The sequence below is a fragment of the Equus quagga genome, chromosome 2, assembly GCF_021613505.1.
Source record: "Equus quagga isolate Etosha38 chromosome 2, UCLA_HA_Equagga_1.0, whole genome shotgun sequence".
Classification (NCBI taxonomy): domain Eukaryota; kingdom Metazoa; phylum Chordata; class Mammalia; order Perissodactyla; family Equidae; genus Equus; species Equus quagga.
The window spans coordinates 118,780,594-118,805,122 of NC_060268.1; the positions used below are offsets into that span (position 1 = coordinate 118,780,594).

Consider the following 24,529-nt stretch of genomic DNA (forward strand, 5'->3'; position numbering starts at 1 on the left):
TCGGCTGGGCTGGGCCAATGGGGAGGGGCCTGAAAGCCTTGAGCGTTCTGCCTCAGTCCTGCAGGTGAGGGGCCCCAGCCTGGTCATTAAAGTACCAGGGTGGGCATGGGGAGTCATGGCTGTAGTGGGAGAGGAGGCACAGTCAGAAGAAAGGGCCCCCACACAGAGATGCACAGGGGGACTGGATGCCCACTCTGGAGGACAGTCTTCAGATTCCTGTAGCGTCCAGCTACGGGCACACCGCAGGGTGGTTGCTAACCTTTCATCCACCCCATCCAGTGCAGGCGGGCAGTCAGTCTGCAGTCACAGGAGGGGAGGAAAACCCAGGCCTCTAGCAATCCCTAGGATTCGGATGTTTTCCACCCCTTTGTACTGGCCCCTCTTCCCCTCCCCGCCCTCAGCTCTGATCTGTGTGGTTTGCTAATGGAGGAAAGCCAGAAGCAGGAAACAGATAACTTAGGGAGTGGCTGTTCGTGTGACTAAAAAGTCTTGGCTTTCCAAAAACTTTTGCCTGAGAACTTCAAATTGCCTGGCCTTGGAGCCGGTTGGGACTTGGAGAGAGGGGCTTCTGTTGCCTTGAGGAGGGCCAGGCTCCTCTTCAGGGGCATGTCTGCGCCTTGGGCCCTGAACACCACCTCCCCCACCACCCAGCTCCTGGAGGGGCTTCTCAGCCTCTGTTGGCCATCCCTCCTTGTTGTCACACCACTGACCTCTCCCCCTACTCCACTCTGTCTTGCTCGCTTCCTTGGCTCTCACCCACCTGGCTCCCTATCGCTTATCCCTCACATCCTCAGCCCCTCTTCCCCTGTCTCTCTGTCTCTCCCCTGTTTTCTCCTCTCTGTCTTGGCCCTTCCCCTCCTCTCCACACCCGCACTCCTCCGTCCCTCTCCTCCGGGTTTTCCTGAGACCTTTTCCTGGCACTGTGAAAGCTTCCATTGTTCCCCTGCGTGTTGACAAACCCTAGTGTTGTGGAATCAGGATGGCATTTTTGCAGTGGCTTTGGGCTGGGAGCGGCTGGGAGGGGTGAAGAGGAGGCTGAGCCTTCTGGGCCCATGCTGGGCTGTGGCAGGAACCCAGAAAAGGGGAGGGGGTCTGGGGAAGGCGGCGAGGATGCCTGTGCTCAGACAAGGGGGCCCTTGAAGCTCCAGAGGAAACCCAGGGTGGCCTCCTGCAGCCTCCTTCCTCCTCCCAGCATCCCGCAGGCTGCACAGCCCAGCCCACCTGGCCCTCTGATCGCCTGCTTCCTCTGGGCCTCTGTGGAGCCTGCAGCTGCCTGGACCAGCCTCCCCAGGCTGTGTGTATGGACACTTGAGTGTGAGGGGTTCTGTGGAGGGCCCCTAAAGCAGTGTCACAGAGCACAGAGGAAGGAAGAACATGGGTCTCAGCACTGGACAGACTTAAGCTCAGTAATTTGCCCCATTGCTTACTAATTATGTGACTTCAGACAAGTCACTGTCTCCATCCAAAGCCTCAGTTTCTTCATCTGTCATTAGGATCAAGAGCGCTGATTCTGTGGGGCTGTTGCATCAATTAGAGATGATTTCATGCCTCATGCATTTGTCCCATGCCTGTCACCTATGAGGACTGGCTGAAGAGTGGCTTCTGTCTGAGGACATGGGTCCAGGAGTGTTTCTACAGGTGGGAGTCTGACTTGGGCTTGAGCCTAGAAGTCTGTGGCCAAGGGTGTCTGTGACTGGCATGGGCATGGTTGGTACAAGGTCCACAGGGCTGACTCATTTGGAAGGCCCCAGACTGTGAGAGCATTCCTCATCTGTCTTGTTTATTTCCATATTCCTGGAATGTTCCACAGAGCCTGGTGCAGGGTGAATACTCAATAAATGTTATTTGAATAATCGAGGGGGTGGCCAGGGGTTGGAGGTCAGAGCTGGGGTCGTGTTCCTAAGGGAAGGCTTGTTCTCTAATTTTCTGACAACCATTTCATGGAAAGGCTGTAACTGAGGTGGTAAGTGCCACTTTGGAGCTGGCAGATCGGGTTCAAGTCTTGGCTCCATAGCAATGGGACCCTGCACAGGTTGCTTGGCCTGTCTGGGCCTCAGTTTGCTCTCCTGTCAAATGGAGTGGCTGTGGAGTGACAGGCTGGAAAGTGGCTGCCACGTGGTAGGTAGTCATTAAATCTCAGTGTCCCAGCTGCTCCAGAGCAGCCCCCTCACGTGGCAGATGACAAAACTGAGGCTCCAAGATGGGCATGGGAGAAGCGGGCCCAAACCTGGGCCTCTGATGGCAGCCCCTGTTCATGCCCCACTGGCCCAGGCTCCAAGCTGGAGGACAGCAGGGAGGGCAGAGAGGCACCTGTGGGCCCGAGAAAAGGGGGCTAAGAGAGGAGGCTTCTGGGACAGGGGCACTGCCTCCCCCAGAGAGGGCCTCAGCCACCAGAAAGAGTTCCCAAAACCCTCTTGGACTGTCCAGGAAGGGCCAGCAAGTCTGCACAAAGAGTCCTCGGCCCAGGGGCCACTCACCCCCACCCCTCAGCCTCCCTGTCTTCGTCTGTGGAAAGGGCATAGAAACTCCTGAGATCCAGGGCTCTTCCTCTCTCAGTGCGAGGCCAGGACCACCTCAGTGGCCCAGCTGCAAGAGAGCACGCAGACCGGGTGGAACAGGGAGCCGGCAAGGAACCCATCTGTTCCCTATTTCCTCCCCCTGCTCCTCCTGGCTTCAGCCATTTCCTCTCAGCTGGATGCACTGTGGGGCTAGCCTAGTGCTCCATAGGGGACAGGGCAGCAGACACACACTGAGTTATGGGCCTCGGGGAGGAAAGTGACCCTGCCAAGCAGTTGGTCCCACCCTCATTCTGGAGTTGGGGAAACTGAGGCCCAAGAGGGGAAGGGATGCCTCCAGGGCCATCCAGCATGCCAGGACCCTTGACCTGTAACACCGCATTCCAGTTTCTTGCCGTCCTGGCTTGGTGGGTTCCTCTTTATGTGATCCTGGCACACTACAGGGCAATTGAGAGAGTGGCTTAAGTCAGATAGCCTGGGCTCAAATCTGGACTCCATCACTTGCTGGCACTGTAGCCTTGGGCAAGTTACTTAACCTCTTCATGCCTTGGTGTTCTCATCAGAAACCTGGGACTAATCATTCTTAGCTCATAAGGCTACAAGGAGGGCCTGGCCTTGACTAGATGCCTAATGAGTGTGGCTATTACCCTACCCTAGAGTTTGGCCAGGCACAGGCTGTTCTCCTGGGCAGGCAGAGGTGGCGCAGCCAGGGCTGGGTGTGAGGCCCACAGCTGGACCTACAACCAGAACGCGGAATCCAGAGAACAGAGGCTGTGCGTCCTGAGGCAGAACTGGCACGTGTCATGACGTGCAGGGCACAGCCACAGGCCCTCAGCACCCTCACTCCACTGCCTCCTCCCAGGCCCCGGCTCCCTGGGATGCTTGCATCAAGCTACCGAAGGCTACAATGTCACTTCCTTACAAAAGGGACTCATAGTCTAAAATGGGCCAAGAGAAGAGCAAGCTTCATCCTAAAGCTGACTCACTCCTGGTGGGCCTTCAGGAAGCAGGGGCAGGGAAATTGATGGACCAAGTGACCAGCCAGGCTCTTGTGTCATGTGACAGGTATGTACACTTCTGACTTTCCTCAGAATCGAGGGAGCAGATGGGATTCAGGAGGTGGGAAGTCTGCACCATGTCTGAGGGCAGGGAAACTCCTTGGACAGGAGCAGAACCTGCAGCCAGAGGTTGGCTAGTGCCTGGCACCCAGGCCCCGTGTCCACACCTGCAGGGGCAAAGTGGGGACAAATATGGAGAAAGCTGCCATCTCCATTGGGTTCCCACCCCTCTGGGAAAGCTCAGGGTGCTGATTCGTGGGCAGGGGGGTCCTGCAGGCCAGGGAGATGGCAAATGAATCATCATCACCTCCATCAAAATCAAATCTACTCGTTAAAGACAATTCATTAATTAGAACAGAGCATAAGAAGCAGCAATAACATCAATGGTCCTCTCTCCAAGAGGCAACCTCTGAACCCTTCTGGTTGATTTTCTGCTGGCCCTTTTCTTGCACATTTTTCCTTTTTACACTTTTACTCTGGGAGTAGTCTGTATTCGATCGCTTATGCTGCTTTATAAACGTTTTCCCAAACCCTGCAAAAGAATCCTCATAAATATTTAATGGCTTCATTGTCATTCATGCAATGGGTGTAACATCATTTAGGGAATGAAGGCTTGGTGTTGAATGGTTAGCTTGTTCCAGTTCTTCATTGTCATAACCAATGTGACATGAGCATCCTCGAACACCCCTTTGGTCCACATCTCTGATCATTTCCTTAGGACAGTCACCCAGAAATAGATTTGCTGGGGGGAAGGAATAGACATTTTTTATTTGCAGGCTTAATGGCAAGTTATGCTATAGGAATACAATAGAAAATATAGCTGTTCATCCCCCGCCCCTAACAGCAGCTGAGAGTGCTCCATCTCTACACTGCCCAGTTGGCCTTCACCAGCGATGAGAGCTGGGAGGACTACAGAATTGGAAGTCCCCTCAGTGTTACCTGGTCCAACTGCCTGACCAAGTCAAAAGTCCCCTTGGCCGTCTCCCTGATAGTTGTTTACCCAGCCTCTGCTTATATACCCCGGTGACAGGGAGCTCACTACCTACTGGCCAACCACAAGAAATCTCATGAGCTGATGGGAAGAACACACTGAGTCATTCACAAGAAGTGTCCAGATAGTGTCAGCATCATCTGCAGCTCTTCCCAAGCTACTAGCTTGCCTGGATGGCTCCTCCTACCCCCACTCAGCTTTTGCCCTCCCTGTTCCCAACACAGGTCCTCCTTCCCACCCCCATGCCAGCTGCCACCTCACACTTCCCAGGCTGCCCTCCACAGCAATTCTAGCGTTCATTTGGAGATCAGAGGACCCAAGCCCTCCTCCCATCTCTGTCTTGTCTATGTGGCCTTGAGCAAGTTTCCTTGCCTTTCTGGTTCCCAGAGGTCCTTTCTGTACTACAAGGGGTGGTTTCTGAGCCCCAGTGAGCTTTGCCCAGGCTCCTGGCGGATGTGATCCCCAGAGGGGTATGTGGCAGGGGCCAGGGTCAGGAAGCCTGGTCAGGCCTGGTGTCCTTCCCAGTTGGGGCAGGTAGCTGCCCCTGCCGAACATGTGGCAGCAACTGTCTGTTTCATGCTGAGGTTTATGAGGAGAGGCCAGGCCTTTCTGAGAGGAGGCACAGGGTAAAAAGCCTTTGTTCCTCAAAAATTCCTGCTCCCTTTGGCCCTGCCTTGTCTGTAAGCATAAACAGTGTTGAGACTGAGCCCTTCCAGGAAGTGGCTCACCACTGCCGAGAGCTGCCCACTGGCCTGTCTACCCCTCCATCCACTGCCTCTTCCCCGCTGCCCCACAGGCCATTTCTCCCCTCTGACCCACAGGAGGGCAATGCTAAGGCCTGACACTGGGCTGGGCTGAGCTGGAGGCTCTGGGGGCCAGGGGATTTCTCCTGCTGACTACAGGCTGAGGCCTCATGGTGGGGACACACTTGGGAGTGACAGACAGAAAAGATGAGCCAAGTATTACCTTGTAGACAAGCCTGCTGAACCTAGCCTCCTGCCCCTCACATGCTGGAAACTCTTTGGAAAGTCCTGCCTCTTCCCTGTGCCTCAGTTGCACTATCTGTTAAGTAGGTTGATGACATTCCCTGCCCCGCAGGGTTGTGAGAAGGGTTGAATGGGGCCTGGCAGGCTGTGGAGCCCTGAGCAAAAAGCCTAGCACACAGGCGGTGCTTCATAAATGTCTGTTCTCTTCTCTCTTCCCTTTGTCCTCTGCCAGCATCTTCAGAGCTTCCATAACCTTCCTCTGTCTTTCTCGGCTCCTCCCTGAGAATTTCAGAAGGTAAAGATACCTTATACTGTTCGTTTTTTGCCACCTCCCCCACAACCCAGGGAGATCAAGCCCACGCTCTACCCAGGCCTCCCTCCCATCTTTGGAACTTTTCTTCTTGTAATTTACGCCCATTAGTCTCAGCCCTAGTCTCTGCATCACCCAGAACACCTCTCCCCCGTCTCTCTGTAAGTGCCTTAGGAGAGAATCATACTGAAATTGCTGTGGTTACTGAGTACTTGCAAACACTTGCAGTCAAGCCACTGAGCTAAGACCTTCATATGCATGAATGCATCACACCCTTCCAGGAGCCCAGGAAGCGGGCCCTTTATCATCATCCCCAGTTTCCAGTTGAGGAAACTGAGGCACAGAGAGATGGAGTAACTTGCTGAGAGTCCCCTAGAAAGTCACAGGTAGAGCAGAATGCAAGCACATCATCTGGTCCTGAAGTCTATGATCTGAGACACGTCCCGTGCACTGGGGTGTCAGAGCTGGGTGCTCCCAGTGTCTGGTTTGACAGTAGTGTGGGAATGGTGTGCTGAGGACTGCTGGTCCTTGGGAGGCCTGAGCCCCCAGCTGTGATGGACGGCTCCAGAACAGCTGATTTCCTGATTACGTGGTGTGGTGATGCTTCCCGACTCACTCCCTCGCTCTCCTCTCTCATCTTCCAGCTTCTCCCTTTGCTGCACACTCCATATCTTCTTTATTTGTGTGGGCTTCCTTCCTGTTCATTTCTGAAACAGAGAGCCTTTGGGAACCAAATTGTTAGTCCTGCTCCAGTCCTCACCCTTTGCTCTGCGGAATGCCCCTGGGATGCCTTCACCCTCTGATACCTTGACCCCTGCCCCTTGTCCTAGCTGTGTGAGGCCAGGTGCCAGGTCCTGTCAGTCTTGAAACCAAGAGGCCTGCAGAACTAGACCCCAGAGTGGACCTGGCTGATGATGGCCCCCACATTTCCCCCTTTGATCAAGGAGTCTCAAATTCTACCATTGGTGAGGCACCCCGTGCCTGTCTCTTATCCTCCTTTAAAATGTAGATGCCTTTAAGAACAGGGACATAGGGGAATGAGTACTTGATTTCAGGATTACTGAAGAAGGAAGCTGTAGAAGCTGGGGTTACTTAGAAGCTGTGGGTACCAGGCACCAGGTGGAAAAACTGACACCAAAAGAAGTTAGAGGGCTTGTTGCATACCCACTAACTTGACACCAACAGAGCTCACAGTGCCTTCAGAGACATAACTTGGCCCCTCTACTGCAAATTGACTGGACCCTGGGCTTTGACTGCGTGCTGAGTGCTCTCCTGGGCATAGCTAGCCTCTCTCTCAGACCTGACCAGTGCTGAGAACCAGCCTTGCCTCAGCTCAGACTGAACCTTCTCCCCAGGATATCTCAGCTGCCAGGAAGGCCAATAAGGATCCAAAAGATATTAAGCAGTGGGCCCAAGAAATCAGGGCAGTGTTTCTGTCACTTTCTAAGTTTAAATTTACACACTCAGTACGTACACACTTGAGGTTTTTTTTTAATTTACACACTTTTTAGTGCTTTCCTGAAATTCTAGTAGGCTGTTATCAAGTGGCGGTAATGGCTCCTAGGAAAAAGAGACATGATTACCTAAGGAAGAAATTATCATCTTATATCCCACTATTGTTCTACATTAGTAAATAGTAATAATAGTGAATACTCCTATTTTACTTTGATGTGCCAGGCACTATTCTAAGTGTTTTCCATGTATCATTTCATTTAATCCTCAGAACATCTTGTATGATATTTCCTGTCGTTATCCTTGTGAAGTAACTTGCCCAGGATATCACAGAGCTAGGATTTGGATCCAGAGTCTGTGCTCTTAACCATGATGTACAACATCATAAATGGGCAATTACCCAGGGAAACGTTACTGTGGAGACCGATCATCTCATAGCCCAGTGCTGCTTCAACTCAATGGCATAGGAATTCCCTGGAGCTTTTGTTAAAATACAGATTCTGATTCGGTAGATCTAAAGTGAGGCCTGAGATTCTGCATTTCTAATAAGCTCCCAGGTCACACTGCTGATGCCAGTCTAGGAACTGCACTTTGAGAAGTCACCGTGTAGAACCTGTGTTTAAGCCTGTGTCCAGCTCAAAGCCTGCCAGTGCCAAGTAGGTGACATAAATGCAGGGATAGTTGACGTGGAGTATACATGTGCAGTTGCTTTGATGTGGCAACCACTCCTCGACCTCAGCTGATAGTTGTCGGCAAGAATTCTGGACCAATGTGGTCAAACTTCTATGTGAAATCTCCCATTTTCAAATACTGGAGCAACTAATTCAAATTATAAAATGCTATGCAGCATGAATGTTCATTGCAGCATTATTCGTAATAGCCAAAAATTAGAAACAACTCAAATGTCTGTTGTCTGATGAATGAGTAAATAAAACACGGCATGACTATACAGTGGAATATTATTCAGAACAAGAAGGAATGAAGTACTGATGCCTGCCACAATGTGGATGAATCTTACAAACATTGTTCTAAATGAAAGAAGTCAGACACAAGAGGACAATTGTTGTGTGATTCCACTTACATGAAATATCTAGAATAGGGACATCGATAGAGACAGACAGTAGATTAGTGGTTGCCTAGGGCTGAGTAGGGTGAGGGAGCATAGGATAGGGAGTGACCCTTAATGGGTACAGGGATTCTTTTGGGGAGTGACAAAAATGTTCTAAAATTAGATTGTAGTGACGATTGTATAACTCTGTGAATATACTAAAAACATTGAACTGTATGCCTTCAATCAGTAAAATCTAGAGTATGTGAATTATATCTCAATAAGTCTGTTTAAAGAAAAACACCATGTAGGAGAGAGCTAGTTTCTTTAATGTATAAAGTACAGTCACAAGTCAGCACGAAAAATACCAAACCCCGGAAAAAAATCACAAAGGATATGAACTAACAGTTCACAAAGGAAACACAAATGGTTCTCAAATGCACGGGAAAATTCTCTCTCGCTCCTGTTACAAGACGTACATGTCAACGCCACTCAGATTTTCTGCCTCTGATTGGCAGTGATGGAAACCCTGCTGTTGAGGATATGGGATTTTAAGTTGGTACACCTGCATTGGCGGGGGGGGGGGGAGTGGTAATTTGTCATTATCTTTAAAAATTAAAAGTGCGCATACCCATTGGCTCAGCAGTTTCATTTCCAGGAATTTATCTCACAAATGTACTCTCACGTGTGCAAGATGATATATATATGCAAAAGTTATTCATCGTAGCATTGTTTGTAAGAGTGGAACAGTGGAAGCAACCCAGGTGTTCTATATTAGTGACTAGCAAACATGGTGGAACTTGCATGGACCCTGCAACTGTTACACAGAATACAGTACCTCTCTTTGTATGATGTGGGGAAAAGATATATTATTACATACATCTTATAATAATGATAATAATATGTCCAAGATATATTATTAAGTGGAAAAGGGAAGATGCAGAACCAAATGTATAATCTGTTTGTCTATGAGCGATGGAGAAGAAAGAATGTGGTGTACATATGTATACGTTGCCTATGTTTATAAATGCCAAGCCATCTCTGGGGTAGTCTAAAGGAATTGATTGCCTCCAGGTAGGGGAGCGGGTGGCTGGGAGCAGGGCTGAGGAGGGGCACCTGTCCCCGCAGACCAGGTTGCACAGGTTGCCTCTTCCATGCCCATTTAAACTGCACCACCCTGTGGCCTGAAGAACAACTGTGTGTAGGTCCACGCGACCACCAGCTGCCTTCTTATGACGTCTCAGTTCAAGAAATGATTTCTAGCCACCATCCAGTACTTTGATCCCTTAAATCTAAAAATGATGTGCACCACCTGTTCTCTGTCCCCTGTGCAGGTCTCCCAGCCTTGGGGTTCCTGTGTGTTCTCTGGATTGGGGACAAAAGGTGCCTGTGCACGGGGACGCGGGGTTTGAAGACTGAAGAGGGAGACCGTGGGGACCCTGTGGGGCATCCTTTTGGCCTGGTGGATCCCAGTCCTTTGTGTTTGCTTCCTACCCTCTAGGCACGCCCCAAAGGCGAGGGTCTGACCCCTTACCAGGGCAAAAAGCGCTGCTTCGGCGAATACAAGTGTCCCAAGTGCAAGAGAAAATGGATGAGTGGGAACTCCTGGGCCAACATGGGACAGGAGTGCATCAAGTGCCACATCAACGTGTACCCACACAAGCAGGTGAGTGGGCGGGCTGGGGCAGCAGTGTGTGTTTGTGTAGGGGGCAGTTCTCTGAGGGACTGAGGGAGGCTGCCTTTTTCCCTTATTGTGGCACAAGGTGAGGATGAGGCCAGATCCAAGTTGGCCCTTTCTTCGGCTCATGTGAAGCGGGGGAAGGGAAGAAGGCTAAAGGAGCAGCTGTACCAAGACCCTGAGACCCCAGGTGAATTTTAAAACTAATGAACTGGGGTTGCTGTTGTGAGCCAAACAGGGGTACAAAGGCAGCAGGATGCTGTAGAAAACATGCATTTCATGCATTTATTCGTCCTATTGGCTCATGAATACGGGGCAGCTACTGTGCAGGCCCTGTGCAAGGGGTTGGTGGCCAAGGCACATGTGGGCCTGCCCAGGTGCAAAGGGATTGAGGCCGCTCAACCCAGGGAGGACCTACTCACTGCAGGCTGCAAAGAGGAGGCCACATTGACTCTGGGACCTGAAGGAGAGGAGGAAGCTAGACCTGTTGTAATTGAAGGGATGGCCTTCCTAAGAAGAGGGTACTACAGCAGGTGCAGATGCCTTGAGGCTGTAAGGATTTGGGGTGCTCAAGGCCCAAAGCTCAGTGAAGGAGCAGGAATGTGGAGGAAGAGGAATGGCATGAAAGTTAAATGGGGCACCCACCAGAGCCTTAGGGGCCACACGAGGAAACCCCTGAGCCACAGGGCTTTCAGCTTCATTTTGAGATGACTACTCTGGTTGTGTGTGGAGATTAGTTTTGGTGGGGCTGGGAGACTGAAAGTGGGGAGACCAGTGGGAAAGCCATGGCCAAAGTCCCGTGTGAGCTGGAAGAGATCTGAACTAAGGAGGTGGATCTGGCCCCAGGTCCAACCCAAAGTGTCCCCAGATTGGATGTGGAAGGTGAGGGAGGGGCAGGAATCCAGGAGACAAGTCACACTTTGGGCTTGAGCCCCTGAGTGGATCAAGGTGTTTGTTCCTGAAGTGGGCAGCCTGGGCTGGGGCAGGGGGTGGTGGGACACAGGTGTCGCAGAAAAAGCAGAAGTTCTCTGATACGTGTGTTACATTTGAGATGTTCGTGAAAATCCAAGTCGAGATGTCGAAAAGGCAGTTGGATTTGTTATTCTGAAGCTCAGGTGAGAAGTGAATGTGGCTCTTACCTAACTGGTGTCATTGGCCTGAAGATATTTAGGGACTGGATGGGATTTCCTGCAGAATGTAGACAAAGTAGAGAAGGGGTTCCCCAGACCAGGTGTTGGGGAATCCCAGCCCTGGGTGGTCAGATGGAGGAGAAGGATCCAGTGAGGAGAAGGAGAACCCAACAGTGTGGAGCACTGTTCGAGGGGACAGGTGGTGGCTGGTGCTAAGGTGTCAGGTATACTGACCATGGAGAAGTGCCCCTGAGATTAGGAAGTAGACCTCAAACTTTGTGGGACATCACTTTTACATGGAGAACTTGTTGAACTATGGCCAAGGTTTGAGAACCACATAGGGTGAAGTGGAGGTGACAATTCACAGTGGACCTGTCATCCAAGAGGGGGGAGGTTTGTTGGTCCAGGCTGCAGAGGGAATACCTTCATCGTCTGCTCAAGGGGATTTGATTGTGGAAAGAAGCAGAGAAATGGGACAGTAGCTGGAGTAGGGAAGGTGGCATTGAGATGGGTGTCATGGAGATGAGAGAGCCTGGAGCATATTACAGGCAAATGAGAATGATCTAGAAGAAAGCAAAAGGCTGATGATCCAGGGACAAGAGGGGGACACCTTATGGTGAGCACAGGAGGGAGAGAGGTGGGGCTAACTAGGGAGGTTGGTGGGTTTGATGGTGCAGAGAAGAGGAACTTCACTTCCAACGCTAATTCTCAGTGAAGTGGGGCACGAGGTTTTCAGCTAAAAGTGAGGGTGAGGTGGGGTGTGGCGGGCTTGAGGAAGGACAAGCGAGGAAGTAGGCCTACCAGAGAAACCTGGCTGGACTGCCACGCAGTATCCCAGGCCCAGGGGATGTTGAGATCATAGCTGTAACCAAAGCTGTCAGTCTAGTTCTGTCTCGCTCCAGCAGGGTTCACTGGGCAGGTGCAGGCCAGAGACAGAGGACAGGGGTACAGGGGCAGAGGTTTGCTGAAAGAGTGTTTCAGAGGAAAAGAGATCGAAGAGTTGGGCATGTTTGGAAAAGTGTGATGACAATGCATGACCCTGGGATGTCTGCTAGGTGGCTGGGAAGGGAAGCCAGAAGGGCCCTGATGGAGAGCTGGGGCCAAGACTGGGTGCACTGTGGAGCCAATGAGCTGGACAGAGAGCAGACTTCTGAAGAAGACCAAGTCCAGGGTATGGCCAGGGGGGCATTGGGAGAGAAGGTCTCTGCTGATGAGGTAATCAAGGCCCTGAGGAGCCAGGGTGGGGCAAGTCTTCCCTGTGTAGGGTGTCACCAAGAAGGATGGCAGGAGCAGGGGCAGAGAAAGGAGGAGGGAAAGGGAGGCAAGAGGGGTGGGGGAGGTGGGCTTTGGGAGCTCTTAAGGAAGGTTCCCCTGAGGCAGTGAGGTCAAGCTGAGTGGGGAGTGGCGGGTCATACTAAGGGGGCTGGGTGGGAGTGGCAGAGAGGGGAGAGTACACTTCTGGTGAGGGAATAGCAGGTGAAGTGGGTAGGACAGGACCCAGCACAGAGCACTGGAGGAGCTCAGGGGTGAAGCAGAGTGTAGAGGGAGGGCCAGCTCAGAGACCACAGAATTTGGTCTCTATCCTACTAGGAGTGACTAGAGCCGTCCCAGAGGACTCTCGTGGTTGAGACATTTTGTAATTTTATGACCCTTGTGCTGGCCTCCATTCCCTTTGTTTGTAGACTCTCCTCGCTCTGCTTCCAAGGATTCCCATGGTTCCCATCACCGACACTGTCATACACAGGCAAATAGACTTGAAACTGGCTATGGCGGCCCAGTGGACGAGTATGTCTTTAGTGGAGGGTCCTGGCCCACAACCTAATGGCGCTGAGGGAGAGACTGAAGCCCAGTAGTGCCGAGACAGGCCTGATGACCTGGTGGGTGGGCACAGGGCACATGACATTCACATAGTGTTTTAGGAGCATGTCCGGAGAGAGGGGCCAGGGATGGGCAGTCTAAAAGAGACACAGCATCCTTGTTCCTGAAGTCTTCCAGGCAATTCCTGAGAAGGTCTGGGACCCCCATCCAGAAATACCTTTCGCGCTGTGTCTGACTGTTGGTACACAACCTTTGGGGTTGAACTCCGCTCTCCCAGGGGCCCTGGGGCATGGCAGGTGCCCTTCAGAGAGCTCATTCTTTCTCTTACTGGACACGCTTTGTAGAGGGCTCCTTGTGAGCCAGATCTGTGCAGGCACTGAAGAAAGACGAAGGTCAGGGGCTGCCAAGCCTTCCAGGAACCTCTTCTCCAACTAGAGAGACAGGATGCGGTCAGACAGGGTTAGCAACTGGCATTCAGAGAACCTTGGCCCGAATCACCCTCTATGTGCTGTTTGCTGAGCCCCTGCACACCATTCATGTGTGCTCTGCCCTCAAACTGGGTGTTCTGTTTATCCCCGTTTCACAAGGAGGGAAAACACAGTCCTGAGAAGCCACATGGCCTCTCCAGGGTCCCAGGTGAGAAGTGGTGCCTCAGAGTTGAACTTGCACCTGTGTGTGGAGACAGTCTATTGAACTGTTGGGAGCTGGGCTCTGAGGCCAGGCAGGCTCAGGCTCAAAGTGCTCAGCCGTGCTCCCAGCGTGGGAGACCAGGTGGGGCCGTGGGTGGATCTTAGTGACCAGAGAGGGCTGAATTGGAAAAATTATAACAGCAGCTTGCAGTGACCGACACTCCTTTAAGCGCTTTATACCTGTTGTCCTCTCAGCCACCCCATGAGGTCAACTCCATTGTCTTCCATTTTACAGAGGAGGAAACTGAGGCAAGGAGTGTAAGTGACTTAACCAAGTCCAGTAGAGAAGCTGGGATTCGTGAAGAGGATCAAATTTGGGTCCGGTGGAAAATGCAGAACCTGGAGGGGCAGATGAATGGACTAGGAGGGAGGCAAGGAGCAGGGAGGGCAGGTCAGGGTGGCTGGCTGGAGAGGAGAAGGGCCAGTTCCTGCAGGGGTTCAGAAGTGTGGGTGCCTCGGTCTGTGCTGGGGGTCTGGGAGCCTCAGTCCTTATGACTCGCACCCCTCTGTGATCTACGCGGAGAGGCAGGGCGCAGCCCACGCACCCGAAGTTGGTGGGACCTGACTCCCAGCTGTGGCTCCAGCCTCCTCAGCCCCTGCCCCTTGCCATAGCATCCAGCAGGGCAGAGCTCCTCACTGTGCCCCTTGCACGATGCCAGGCCCATTCTCCTACCACCCAGCCCCTTAGTCTCCTCTCATGGGCTGGTATGCTTCTCTCATGTGGCTCTTCTCCCCTAGGGAGGTTGCACGCTGGGCAGGAGGGGTGAGGTGGCTGCCCCAACTCCACTTCCCAGCAGTCAGGAGACTTTGAAGAGCTAAGAGGAGGGGCATGAAGTCCCCACCCCCCAGCACCCCAGGGCGGGGAGGGGCTGCTTTTTTTCTCCTGCCCCCTGGGCTCTGACCTGTGTGGTATCCATCCCCTCTCCTCCCTCATTTGCCACATCTGTTTCCCCGACAGGCTCCAGCTGTGGCTCCCCGCTGCTGGCCCTGCCCACCATTCGAAGAAAACACTAATGGGCTTTGCCTCACTGCGGGGAGTGGGGACAGACCTGGGGTCATCAATCCCAGCTGCTGAATGTTTTCCCTCCACAGAGGGGCATCGTCTTGACAGCTTCCCCAGCTCCTCCACCCAGCGGCTGGGCAGGGCTGAGCCAGGAGCCTGGAGGGAAGGGGCACTGCTAGGGTCTCAGCCAAGGAGAGGGGATGGCGAGGATGTTGCAAGGGCGTTTCCACAGGGACTCAGCTGGTTTCCCTGCTCCCAGCCTTCTCCCGGCCCTGCATAATAATATAAGTAGTAGCACATGATATCAATACTGGTCCCTTTGCTCTTTATACGCCAGGCCCTGTTCTAATAACTTTACATATATTAACTCATTTACTCTGCACAACCATCCTATCAAGTCGTTGATTATTAGCCCCATTTTACGGTGGAGAAAATTGAGGCACAGAGAGGATAAAGTGATTTGCTAAACGTCACACAGCGATTGTAAGTCTCACAGAGCTCTCTATGGTTATACAGTATTTAAGACGGTCATCTCATTTGTTTCTCTCTCCATCACACATACAGCATCACACATACATCACACATACCTCCTACCCAGGTTACAGAAGGGCAAGTTGAGATTCTAGAGGAGAAAAGTCTTACCCGACAGCCCTCAGCAGACAGGTGAAGCTGCAGGCCCCTGGGCAAGACCCTTAATGTTTTGGAGCCTCAGTTTCCTCATCTGTAAGGTAGCTAGCGATGTGCCCCTCACAGAAAGTTGTGAGGTTAGGTGGTATGATTTATGTGGCAGTGCTTTGTCAAGTGTAAACCATGGAGAGCAGGGGTGGCGTCAGGCCTGCTGACTCGGGCCTCTCTAGAGTCTCAGAAGACCGGTTCAGGGAGGAGGCCCTGGTCAGCACGAAGAGTTGGGGAGGGGAGCTGGAACCCAGGCTGGGTTTGGTCTGGGGGAGGGGAGACTTCAGAACTATCCACATCAGACAGTCCTGTGCAATTGAGCAGAGTCTGTGTGGCCCCTGCATGGCTGGGATCACTAGGATGAGGGTACGTGGACCCAGATTCCAGCTCAAGATTGGGAAGCCTTTCTCACAGCACATGCAATGAGCTGAGTTAGTGAGCTCCGCAAACAGGGAGCTCTCCAGCCCTGGGCATGCGGGTGATGCCCCAGTTGCTGTAGGTGTCCATCAGGTTGTCTGGGAGAGCCCTGGATATAACCTTCGTAGGCCTTCCAGCTTGGAATCCTGGCTTCAGCTTTTAGTGATCCTTTCCCAGCTGGTGTCTCCTTCCCACGAATAATAATAGTAATAATAATAATGAACAGCATGAACAGCTTCTATATGCTATGCTGTTTCCATTCATGCTCCTCATTGAGTTGTGACAATAATCTCCTGAGAAAAAAATGTTATCAACATCCCCTTTTATAGATGGAGAGATGGAAGATCGGAGGTCATGTGGCTTGCCCAAGGTCACAGAGCTGGTGTTCAAGCCCAGGGCTGACATAAAGCCAAACTCTGTCTCTGCTCCCCTGGTCAGGAAAACAGGTCATCTGAAAGCCACTTGAGACAAGGCCAAGGTTCCTGTCCTTTTCCCAGGCCTTCCCTGTGTGGCTCTAGGCCTGGAGGTGCTTGGATGGGCTTTATGACCCTGCATCAGAACCCTGCCTACCTACAGTCCCTAAGCTCATCTCTAGAGTCCCCGACTCTTCCATTCCTCAACTGCTCTGAGTGTCTCCTTGAGGCCAGGCACTGCATATGTGGGCAAAGAAGCCAGTGCTCAACTTTTGATCCATTCGTGGTTTGGCGGGGGCAGTGCTCACTCTCAGCTTCCTTCCTGGACCATTCTGGTCACGGTCACTGGCACTGAGGTTCCCGTGCCCCACAGCAGCCTGCAGTTCCTGAGCCCTCTCCTCAGCATGTGGCTCTCAGCTGGCCCTGACCAGCTTCCTTTGAGTCCCCCCCAAGTCTGTGCAGGGGACCCTTCTGTAGGCAGGTGTTCTGGGTTGGGGCTGTGACTGCCAGCCAAGAAATTGTCTGCCTTAGGAGGTGTGCATAATAGCCTCCATAAAGTTCCCAGGAGAAGTCCTTGCTGGCTTTTGAGAGCCGAGAGGGCAAGAGGGAGCTGGGAAGCTCCCTATGTGATAGCAGTATGCTTATGTGTGCCTAACACTGCGCAGTTTACAAACATCCAGACATCTGAATCCTCCCAGTGCCCTACAAATGAGGTGTGATGATGGCCCACTTTACAGATGTGGAAACTGAGCCTCTCTGAGGTCACACAGTGAGTGAGTAGCATCGTAAGTGTGGCAAGTCACCTGCTTTCTCTGGGCCTCAGTTTCCCAGTTAGGAAACAGTGAAGTTCTGCTCATCCAGCCACTCACCAAACAGGGCAAGCACTGTGCAAGGCCCTGGGAAGAGGAGTGAGTCAGAACACCAGCTACTGACCTTGTGGAGCTACGGGCTCGCTTACCCCAAGCCTGAAGGGCCGTGATTACATCCAGATTGAGCTCTCCTTGAGTCCTGAGGCCGCAGGAGCAGGCTTTGGGGTGACAAGAGGCCAGGGAAGAAGTGCTGGGTGCTGGGAATCAGGAGAGATGGGCTTGGTTCTCCATTGCTCTCTGCCTTGGTTTCCTCACTTAGATAATGTCTGTGCACCCCTGTCCTGCCTCTGTCCTTGGCTTTTGTGAGCTTCAGGTGGTGGCTGCTCAGAGAGTACAGGAGGAGGGCAAAGTGGCATCTAGACCCAGGACTCTGGGTACAGGACCCTCTCCCACAGCCCTGGCCCCAGCCTAGGGCTCAGTCTGTGCCTCTGGGACACCAACCTACAACAGGAAAGAGGCAGGAAGGGCCGTAGGCGCCTTGGGAAACAACCTTGGTGACTACAGCCCTCTCTCTGGGCCTCTCCCTGTGTATCTGTCTCGCTCCTCCTGTCTGTCTCACATTCTCTCTCTGTCTGTGCCTGTTTCTGCATCTGTCTCACTCTCTCTGTTTCTGTCTTTCCCCCCACCCTGCCCGGGCCATCTTCCTCGTTGCTCTCTGCAGAGACCCCTGGAGAAGCCTGACGGCCTGGATGTATCTGACCAGAGCAAGGAGCACCCCCAGCACCTCTGCGAGAAGTGTAAGGTTCTCGGCTACTACTGCCGCCGAGTGCAATGACCTGGATCTGGCCACGCCCGAAGCCGCCCTCCTGCCAGCCAGAGAAGATGCCACCTCCCCTGTGTTTCTCCGTGTTGCTGCATGTCCCCCTGTACAGGGGGGTGTCCTTGCAGACCTACGGGTCTGGGCAGGGGGATCTTAGGTTCTTGTCTCATGTGTGTTGACAAACAGTGTTACTGATATAGCTACCCCTGCAGAGGGCAGGTCTGTGTGGAGGGGACAGGGGTGAGCAGAGGTCAGTGCACAGATCTGTCCTGTCCCCTGCAGGCTCTCTTCCCCTCTGAGACATCCTTTGGGGTGAGCAGCCTTGTATTGGCCACAAGTGCACTAAATTTACTGTGAATCCCGAAGCCTGCAAGGGACCGTCTCCCCAAGACCAGCCAGGCTGCCTTCCACCCAGAGCCTTCCAGTTTACCCTGTGTGCAGAGCCACTCTCAGAAAGCCCTATTTGTCTGTCCTAAGTCAGCAATCATGGTGAGTTGACACCTATTCTAGCAGCTGCCAGGGAGTGGGCATCTCTGTCCCTTGCCCACTTTGAGCCCCAAACTTGACCATCTCTGACATCACTGGCATTGCACATGGGTGTTGCATGCCCCCTCATCCCATAGACCCAGAGGCCAGGGACAGGGAGGCATTGAATGTTGGACAGTGCACCAAGGTGTGACCTGGGGCACATTAGGCAATGTCTCCCCCACCCACCACCACACGTGTTCCCCACTTGCTTGGATTTTGTCAGCCCTGTTCCCTTTCCTCTCCCTCCCCTCCTCCCATGCTGGTCCACCCCCTGATTAAGGTTGTGGGGCCCAGCAGGGAAGCCACTCTGTCAGGAAGGACACAGGCCTGGCGGTCTGGAGACCTAGGTTCAGAAGCTGGCCCCGCCACTGAGATGGTATGGAGCCCTGGGAAGGACTTTCCATCTCCAGGCCTCAGTTTCCCCACTAGTTAAGTGAGAGAGTGCCACTAGGGAGCAGAGAGAGGCCTGTTCCAGTTCTGATGTGCTCGGATTCAGCCTAGCTGGGTGCCACCTCCTGGAGCAGAGAGCTTCATTTCGAGAATTTCACCAGGGCCCGTACTCCACACCGTCACCCACCAGTTGGTCACCCAAGAGTTCAAGCTGAGGAATGCCAGTCCTCCCCTGAGGCCCCCTGCTGTCCTAGCCCTGCATGTTGTCCCTCACCCCTGCAAAAATGGACAAGGATCGCCCCTTCTCACACAGGGCAACCCTGAGACAAGCTACAGAACCCCTCGTTTGTAAAACGAGAACAATGATTTCCTACCTCCTGAGGGAGCAGGGAGGTCTCTTGCATGTCGCATTGGCCAGGGAGACACTGTCCTGGCTAGCAGTAGGGATCGTGCTCCCCTCCCTCCTCTCTCCCCTTGGAGAGCCCCATTATTATCGTCTTATCATCCTTCCTCTTACGGAGAGAGAGCCGGCTGTCAGGACTGGGTCACTTAATTTTGCCTCAACATTATGCCTCTGAGGAAAAAAAAAAAACCAGACCACGAAATGGGCCTGAAATTCAGTGTTTACCGTGGCTCAAGGACACCCAACTGGTGCCCAGTCGCCTTGTATTTTCAAATGAAAATGCTGTGTACAACTGAGGAATTACAGTGAAGTGTTATAGCCAGGGGTCCAGGGAGCGAGGCAAAAAGATGGAGTGAGTGGATTTGCAGCCACGGAGCTGCAGAGTAGATTTCAGGGGGCTATGCTCTCTGAGCACTTAAAAAAAAGTGCGTTTGCTCCAGCCTGAGCCCTCTAGCTGCCTCCCTCTGCCCACAGGGGCAGAATGCTGGGCAACCAACTGAACGCCCTCACCGCCCACTGGGAACGCCACTGAGGAATCCCTCCCAGCTGCTCCCTGCTCTCTCCACAGTGTCAAGGTGAGCTGGAGTTGCCCTGGCCCAAGGCTCTCTGTCCCCGAGGAGAAGCTGTTACTGTCAGTCATCCCAGTGCACTGCTAAAGATAATGTTCGCAGTGGTGTGCAGTGCGCTTGTCTCTGCTCCAAGGATCAGGCCCCAACCCTTTCAGGGTCCTGGCCCCACAGGGAGACCCTGGCCCCAGGACGCCTGGAGCCTGCCAACTGTGCTGCAATAGTGGAGGAAGCCCATACCCTAATAAGAGCCCAGGCTCCAGCCTGCTGGAGAGAGGAGGCTTCCACAGGCCAACAGGAGATAGGATATCACCCCAAAATGACCTTTTCAGTGGGCTTGTCCAGCTGGCAGCCATTGCCCCTGCCATCTGTGCAGAGCTGGCCACCATGAGGGCTGGCCCTCCTGCAGGAGGCAGCCCCTCCGCACGCCCCACTCCTGCACTGTTCTGGCTGAATTTGGGGCCTCTCTGTGGTCAGCAGGAGCCACTGCTGCCCAGGCTGGGTACGGTGAGGATTAAGTGCTCAGAGGGCCTGGGAGCCCAGGGGACAGGAAGGCGTGTGGTTTTAGTACGTTCAAAAGGGACAATCGCTTGCAGCTAGTGGATCTAGCGATCTAGTTGGGAGATAATGATGTTTACCCCATATGAAGTATTCAATAGTTCTACTTGTGAATTTGTATTTATTTTGAGTTATACTTGACACAGAATTCCTTTTTTAAAAAAAGAAAAATACTGTGTGTGTATTTTGAAAAAAAGTCATAGATGTTAAAATTTCTGCCTGGTTACCAATTTTTCTCACAACACTGAATTTGTTATCTTCTCCCGAAAAATCTTCACAGTGATTTTTGTCTGTATATATTTGAAGGCCTTTTTTTAAAAAAAGAAAAAGAAAAGAAAAATATACTTGCTCAATTTTTGAGATTAAAAAACACACAGAGAGGCATTTTCTAAACGTCAGAACTTTCAGGAGGGCAATAGAATGTCAAACGAAGATTTCTGGAAGTATTTTGCAAACCTTTTGGTTGAGCTACAAGAAAATATTTATGGTGAGAATTTTTCTCTTTTTCCTGTTCTTTTGTTTTTTTGGTTTGATTTTTTACTATGCTTTGGTCTGTAAAAAGTATGCAACTCAACTACATTAAGAAGGAAATATTGTCTACATAGAATATTATATGAAGTTGGTACATAATTCTGATGAGGAAAAAAAATCTTTGCAATTCTTTAAGCCATATTGTTGTTTCCTTGGATGAAAATATCAGTATTAAGTAGCCAGCATATTATTCAAGTGCTTAGACTTATGTTCCTTTCCTGTATTTATACATATGTGTATTTTGGAAAGTATTGCCTTTTTTAAGGGAAGCTATTGTTAGATTAGTGAAGAAGGGAATGGTGACCCCTTTGAGCCTCTTCAGCTGAGGATAACCAGCACAGCATTGTAATGCATTCTCTCACACCTTCTTATTATTATCTTGTTATTGTTATTAATTTTGTAAGGGGGTGGGGAGTGGGCCAGGGGAAGAAGAAGCAGATAACTAACCAGCCCCTCTATGGCCGGCCAGCTCCAAAGATGGCCTCCTTATTCTGGTGGAGGGCTCTCGATCAGCAGGGCCCAAGAAGGGAAGAGGAGGCAGGAGGCCGACTTCTCCACGCCTCTTTGGAGCTTTGCCATCTGAGCCATGCCTCTGGTCCCCATGCTCTTTGAACTTGGCTATGTCAGCCAGAGACCTTCCACCTGCCCTCTGACATCTAATAGACTTGAATGCACTCTAAACAAATATTTACTCCAACATCACTACATTGTAGCCCAGCCCAGCTAACTCTGAAGTTGGGGAGGCGTTGGGGCCTTTAGGGAGGAGGCCGAGCCGGCCCCTGGGGCTGGTGGCAGCAGGCTCATTGTTCTCTGTTGCCAACCACACCGTTCGACCTCCTCCACTCCCGTATGGTGACCCTGTCCATGTCTGTCTCTGTTAATACGTGTGTGTCCAGCTAAAAAGACAAACAGAACCCGTGGGCCCCACTTGGAGGGTGTGTGGCGAAGGTTCCCGACCTCCCAAAAGGGCTGTCCTCGGGATGGCATTCCGTTGTGTGCCTTATTCCTGGAGAATCTGTATACGGCTTGCCTATAGAAATATAGCTTTTTATGCTGTATTAAAAGGCCTTTTAAAAGCAAGAGAGGCTCATGGGTTTCCTTGTTTACACAAGGCGTCAGTGGGGAGCCAGACGGTCTTGCAGCCGTGTGAGGCTGAGCAGGGTGGGAGGGACTTCAGGCTGCCCTTCTGCTCTCCCATGTCTGGATAATCTTGTCCTTGCCGTGCCTCCATGCCACTCATTTCCCTCCTTCCAGCCCCTCTTCCCCCAAGCAGACACTTTCTCCACGGGGAAGGCCCTCCCCAAGTCAGGCCCCAGACGGGGCAAGATTGTCAGCACATTAGGTCACACGTTAGCTCAGCAATGGGACTCCTGGGTGACCATATATAGGAGAGAATCTTCCTTAGAGACAGCAGCCTGGGGCCTCGCCGCTGCTGCTTGTACTTGGCCCTCTTGCCAAGACTGGGATTTGGGCCTCAGACGCTGGGTGTCACACAATGAGCCAAGTGAAGTCTCCAAGGCCTCCTGGGAAGTCCCCAGGAGAGGAAACAGAGGATCTTTCCTCTGAGCAAGGCCAGGACACGGCTGGGCTGTCACAAGTGAGGCTCTTGCTGAGGGCCACAGATGGGGAGCCACCGCAAAGCCAGCCTTAAGAAGCCGCCTGAAGACAGGGCCCTTCAGAAGGCCAGGATCAGTGCTCTAGTCATCCTCAATCTTGCTGCTCACCGGAATCACCTGTTGGTGGTTTAAAAACACCCAAGCCTTGATCCCACCCCAGAGACACTTAAGAAATTGGCTGGGTGTGTCCTCACCAGCTTCTTAAAGCCTCTAGACCAGGCCAATGTGCAAGGTGAAGCGCCAGGCTTTGAAATGGTCCCTCATGGTCCTATGGGGCTGATGATGATGTTAGTGAGGCCAGTGGGCGGGGGGCTCCATCCCCACTGGAGGGCATCCCATTCTCAGCTCCAGCCAACTGCTGCTATCTAAAAATACACTGCGTGGATGGTGTGGGGTTGGGAGACAGGAAAACTAGAAATTCAGGTTGTTTTGGGGAAATTGCCAATTTTTAAATTTTGGGAACTTGTTTACTAAATGTTCAAATGGTACATAGGTCAGATCATACATCTGTGGGCTGGCCCTTGCCTCAAGAGTGTATGGAGCAAAGAAAACAAAACGAGTCCTTTGGATCAAGGACCATGGTGGGGGTGCATGGAGGACAGGTGAGAACAGAGAACCCCCCCCGCCCCCCGCCAACTCCAGAAGCAGGATCCTTCGTCTCATTTCAGGTACACAGTGAATCCTGGAAGCCACCAAGCCTTTTCCTGCTTAGTGGCACAAAGTGAGAACTCACATCTGGGTGCCTGCCCTCAGGGTATGTGAAATGGCAGGCAGGGCCAGAGTCAGCCTGAATGCAGGCAGGTGCCAGTCCAGCCAATATCCATGGGGAGACTGTGTGAATGAGACAGCCCAGTGAACACAAGACCCAGCACAGGGCTCGGCACCCAGGAGGGCCCAGGGGATGTGGATCCCTTGCTCCCATTGTGTGGCTCAGGGAGAAATGCCTTGCCAGAGATCACAGAAGTCGTCAAAGGGGAGCCAGGCTTCCAACCAAAGTGCCTCGAATCCATCTGCTCAGCCACAGGCACTCACTAAGTGCCCACTGTGTCCGGGGGCTGAGGCTTCAAGGTTAACGCTCGTTATCCGTCCTTGTGTGTCAATGCGCATGCCCCATGTGTCTGTTTTGTTTTGTTTTCCATGCAAAGAAAACAAACCCAAGGCAAACACAGCTTGCCTTTCGACATCTCCTGAACCGTGGAAACCAGTAATTCCCCTGGACAGGAAGGACTTCCGGTTGAACTCAGTGTCCACATCCAGAGGCAGCTGGCTGCTGAGAGCCTGGGAGAGAGCAGAGTCCACCGCAGAAAGGGGCGTTGGGGGACCCAGAGAGGACAGCCCAACTCTGGGCACACCCCTGCCTCCCTTCAAAGCTGACGCCCTCCCTGACCCCGCCTTGTTTCTGTCTGGGCCAAAGTTGAGGCCCCAGTGGGGAAGAGCTTACTTGAGGTCACCCAGTGAGCAGGTGGCAGAGCCAGGATCTGAACCACGAGTTCTCACCCCTCAGTGCAATGTTGCAGAGACAGAGTTGAGGCTCAGCCCCAGGCAGCAAGCTGCACCCACAGTTACAAAGGTAGGGCAAGGAGTGAGGGCCCCACAGCTGAGGTGGTCTCAAGGGCAGGTAACTCCAACCCCCAAAGGCCTTCGTGTAAGGAGCCCTCTCAGTGCCTGCTGCAGACGCAGGGAAGGGAGGCCAGGCCAGTGCCCTGGGCCTGGGGGTAGAGAGGGCTCAGGTGTTCAACCAGCCCTCCGTCTCCCACCGGCACCAGAAGCGCTGGGAGCCCAGAGCCCCCTCTCAGAGTGTGTGATGTGGAGCCTCTGAGTCCTTGTCTGTGAGTTGGGGGCATTCAGGACGCACTTGCAGGCTCCAGTAGACCCTGCCCAGTTCTGCATGTGGCAGATGCTCCGTGATGGCTGCTTCTCTTCCCACTGGGCCCAACTGCGATGTCACAGTTCCTCACACCAGGAGTCTGGGCCCAGGCAACCATCGGGGTTCTGCACTGGGTCCTGGCAACAAGCCCACATCTCTCCAGTCTCTCAGGCCTCATGCATCCTCCTAACAGGGCAGGAGCCAAGGCAGGGAATATGTCAATATGGCAGGTGGGGAAACTGAGGACCAGAGAAGGC

At 52.6% G+C, this 24,529-nt stretch overlaps 1 protein-coding gene across 1 annotated transcript in view; it reads left to right on the forward strand.

Annotated features, from left to right (window-relative positions):
* Positions 1-21,869, forward strand: part of ZCCHC24 (zinc finger CCHC-type containing 24) — a 67,942-nt gene extending 46,073 nt beyond the window's left edge. The window contains exons 3-4 of the mRNA XM_046654244.1: positions 9,863-10,027; positions 17,715-21,869. Of these exons, the coding sequence (XP_046510200.1) occupies positions 9,863-10,027; positions 17,715-17,828 (279 nt within the window). The 3' untranslated portion in view covers positions 17,829-21,869. The remainder of the gene's footprint in view (positions 1-9,862; positions 10,028-17,714) is intronic.
* Positions 21,870-24,529: the final 2,660 nt, after the last annotated feature.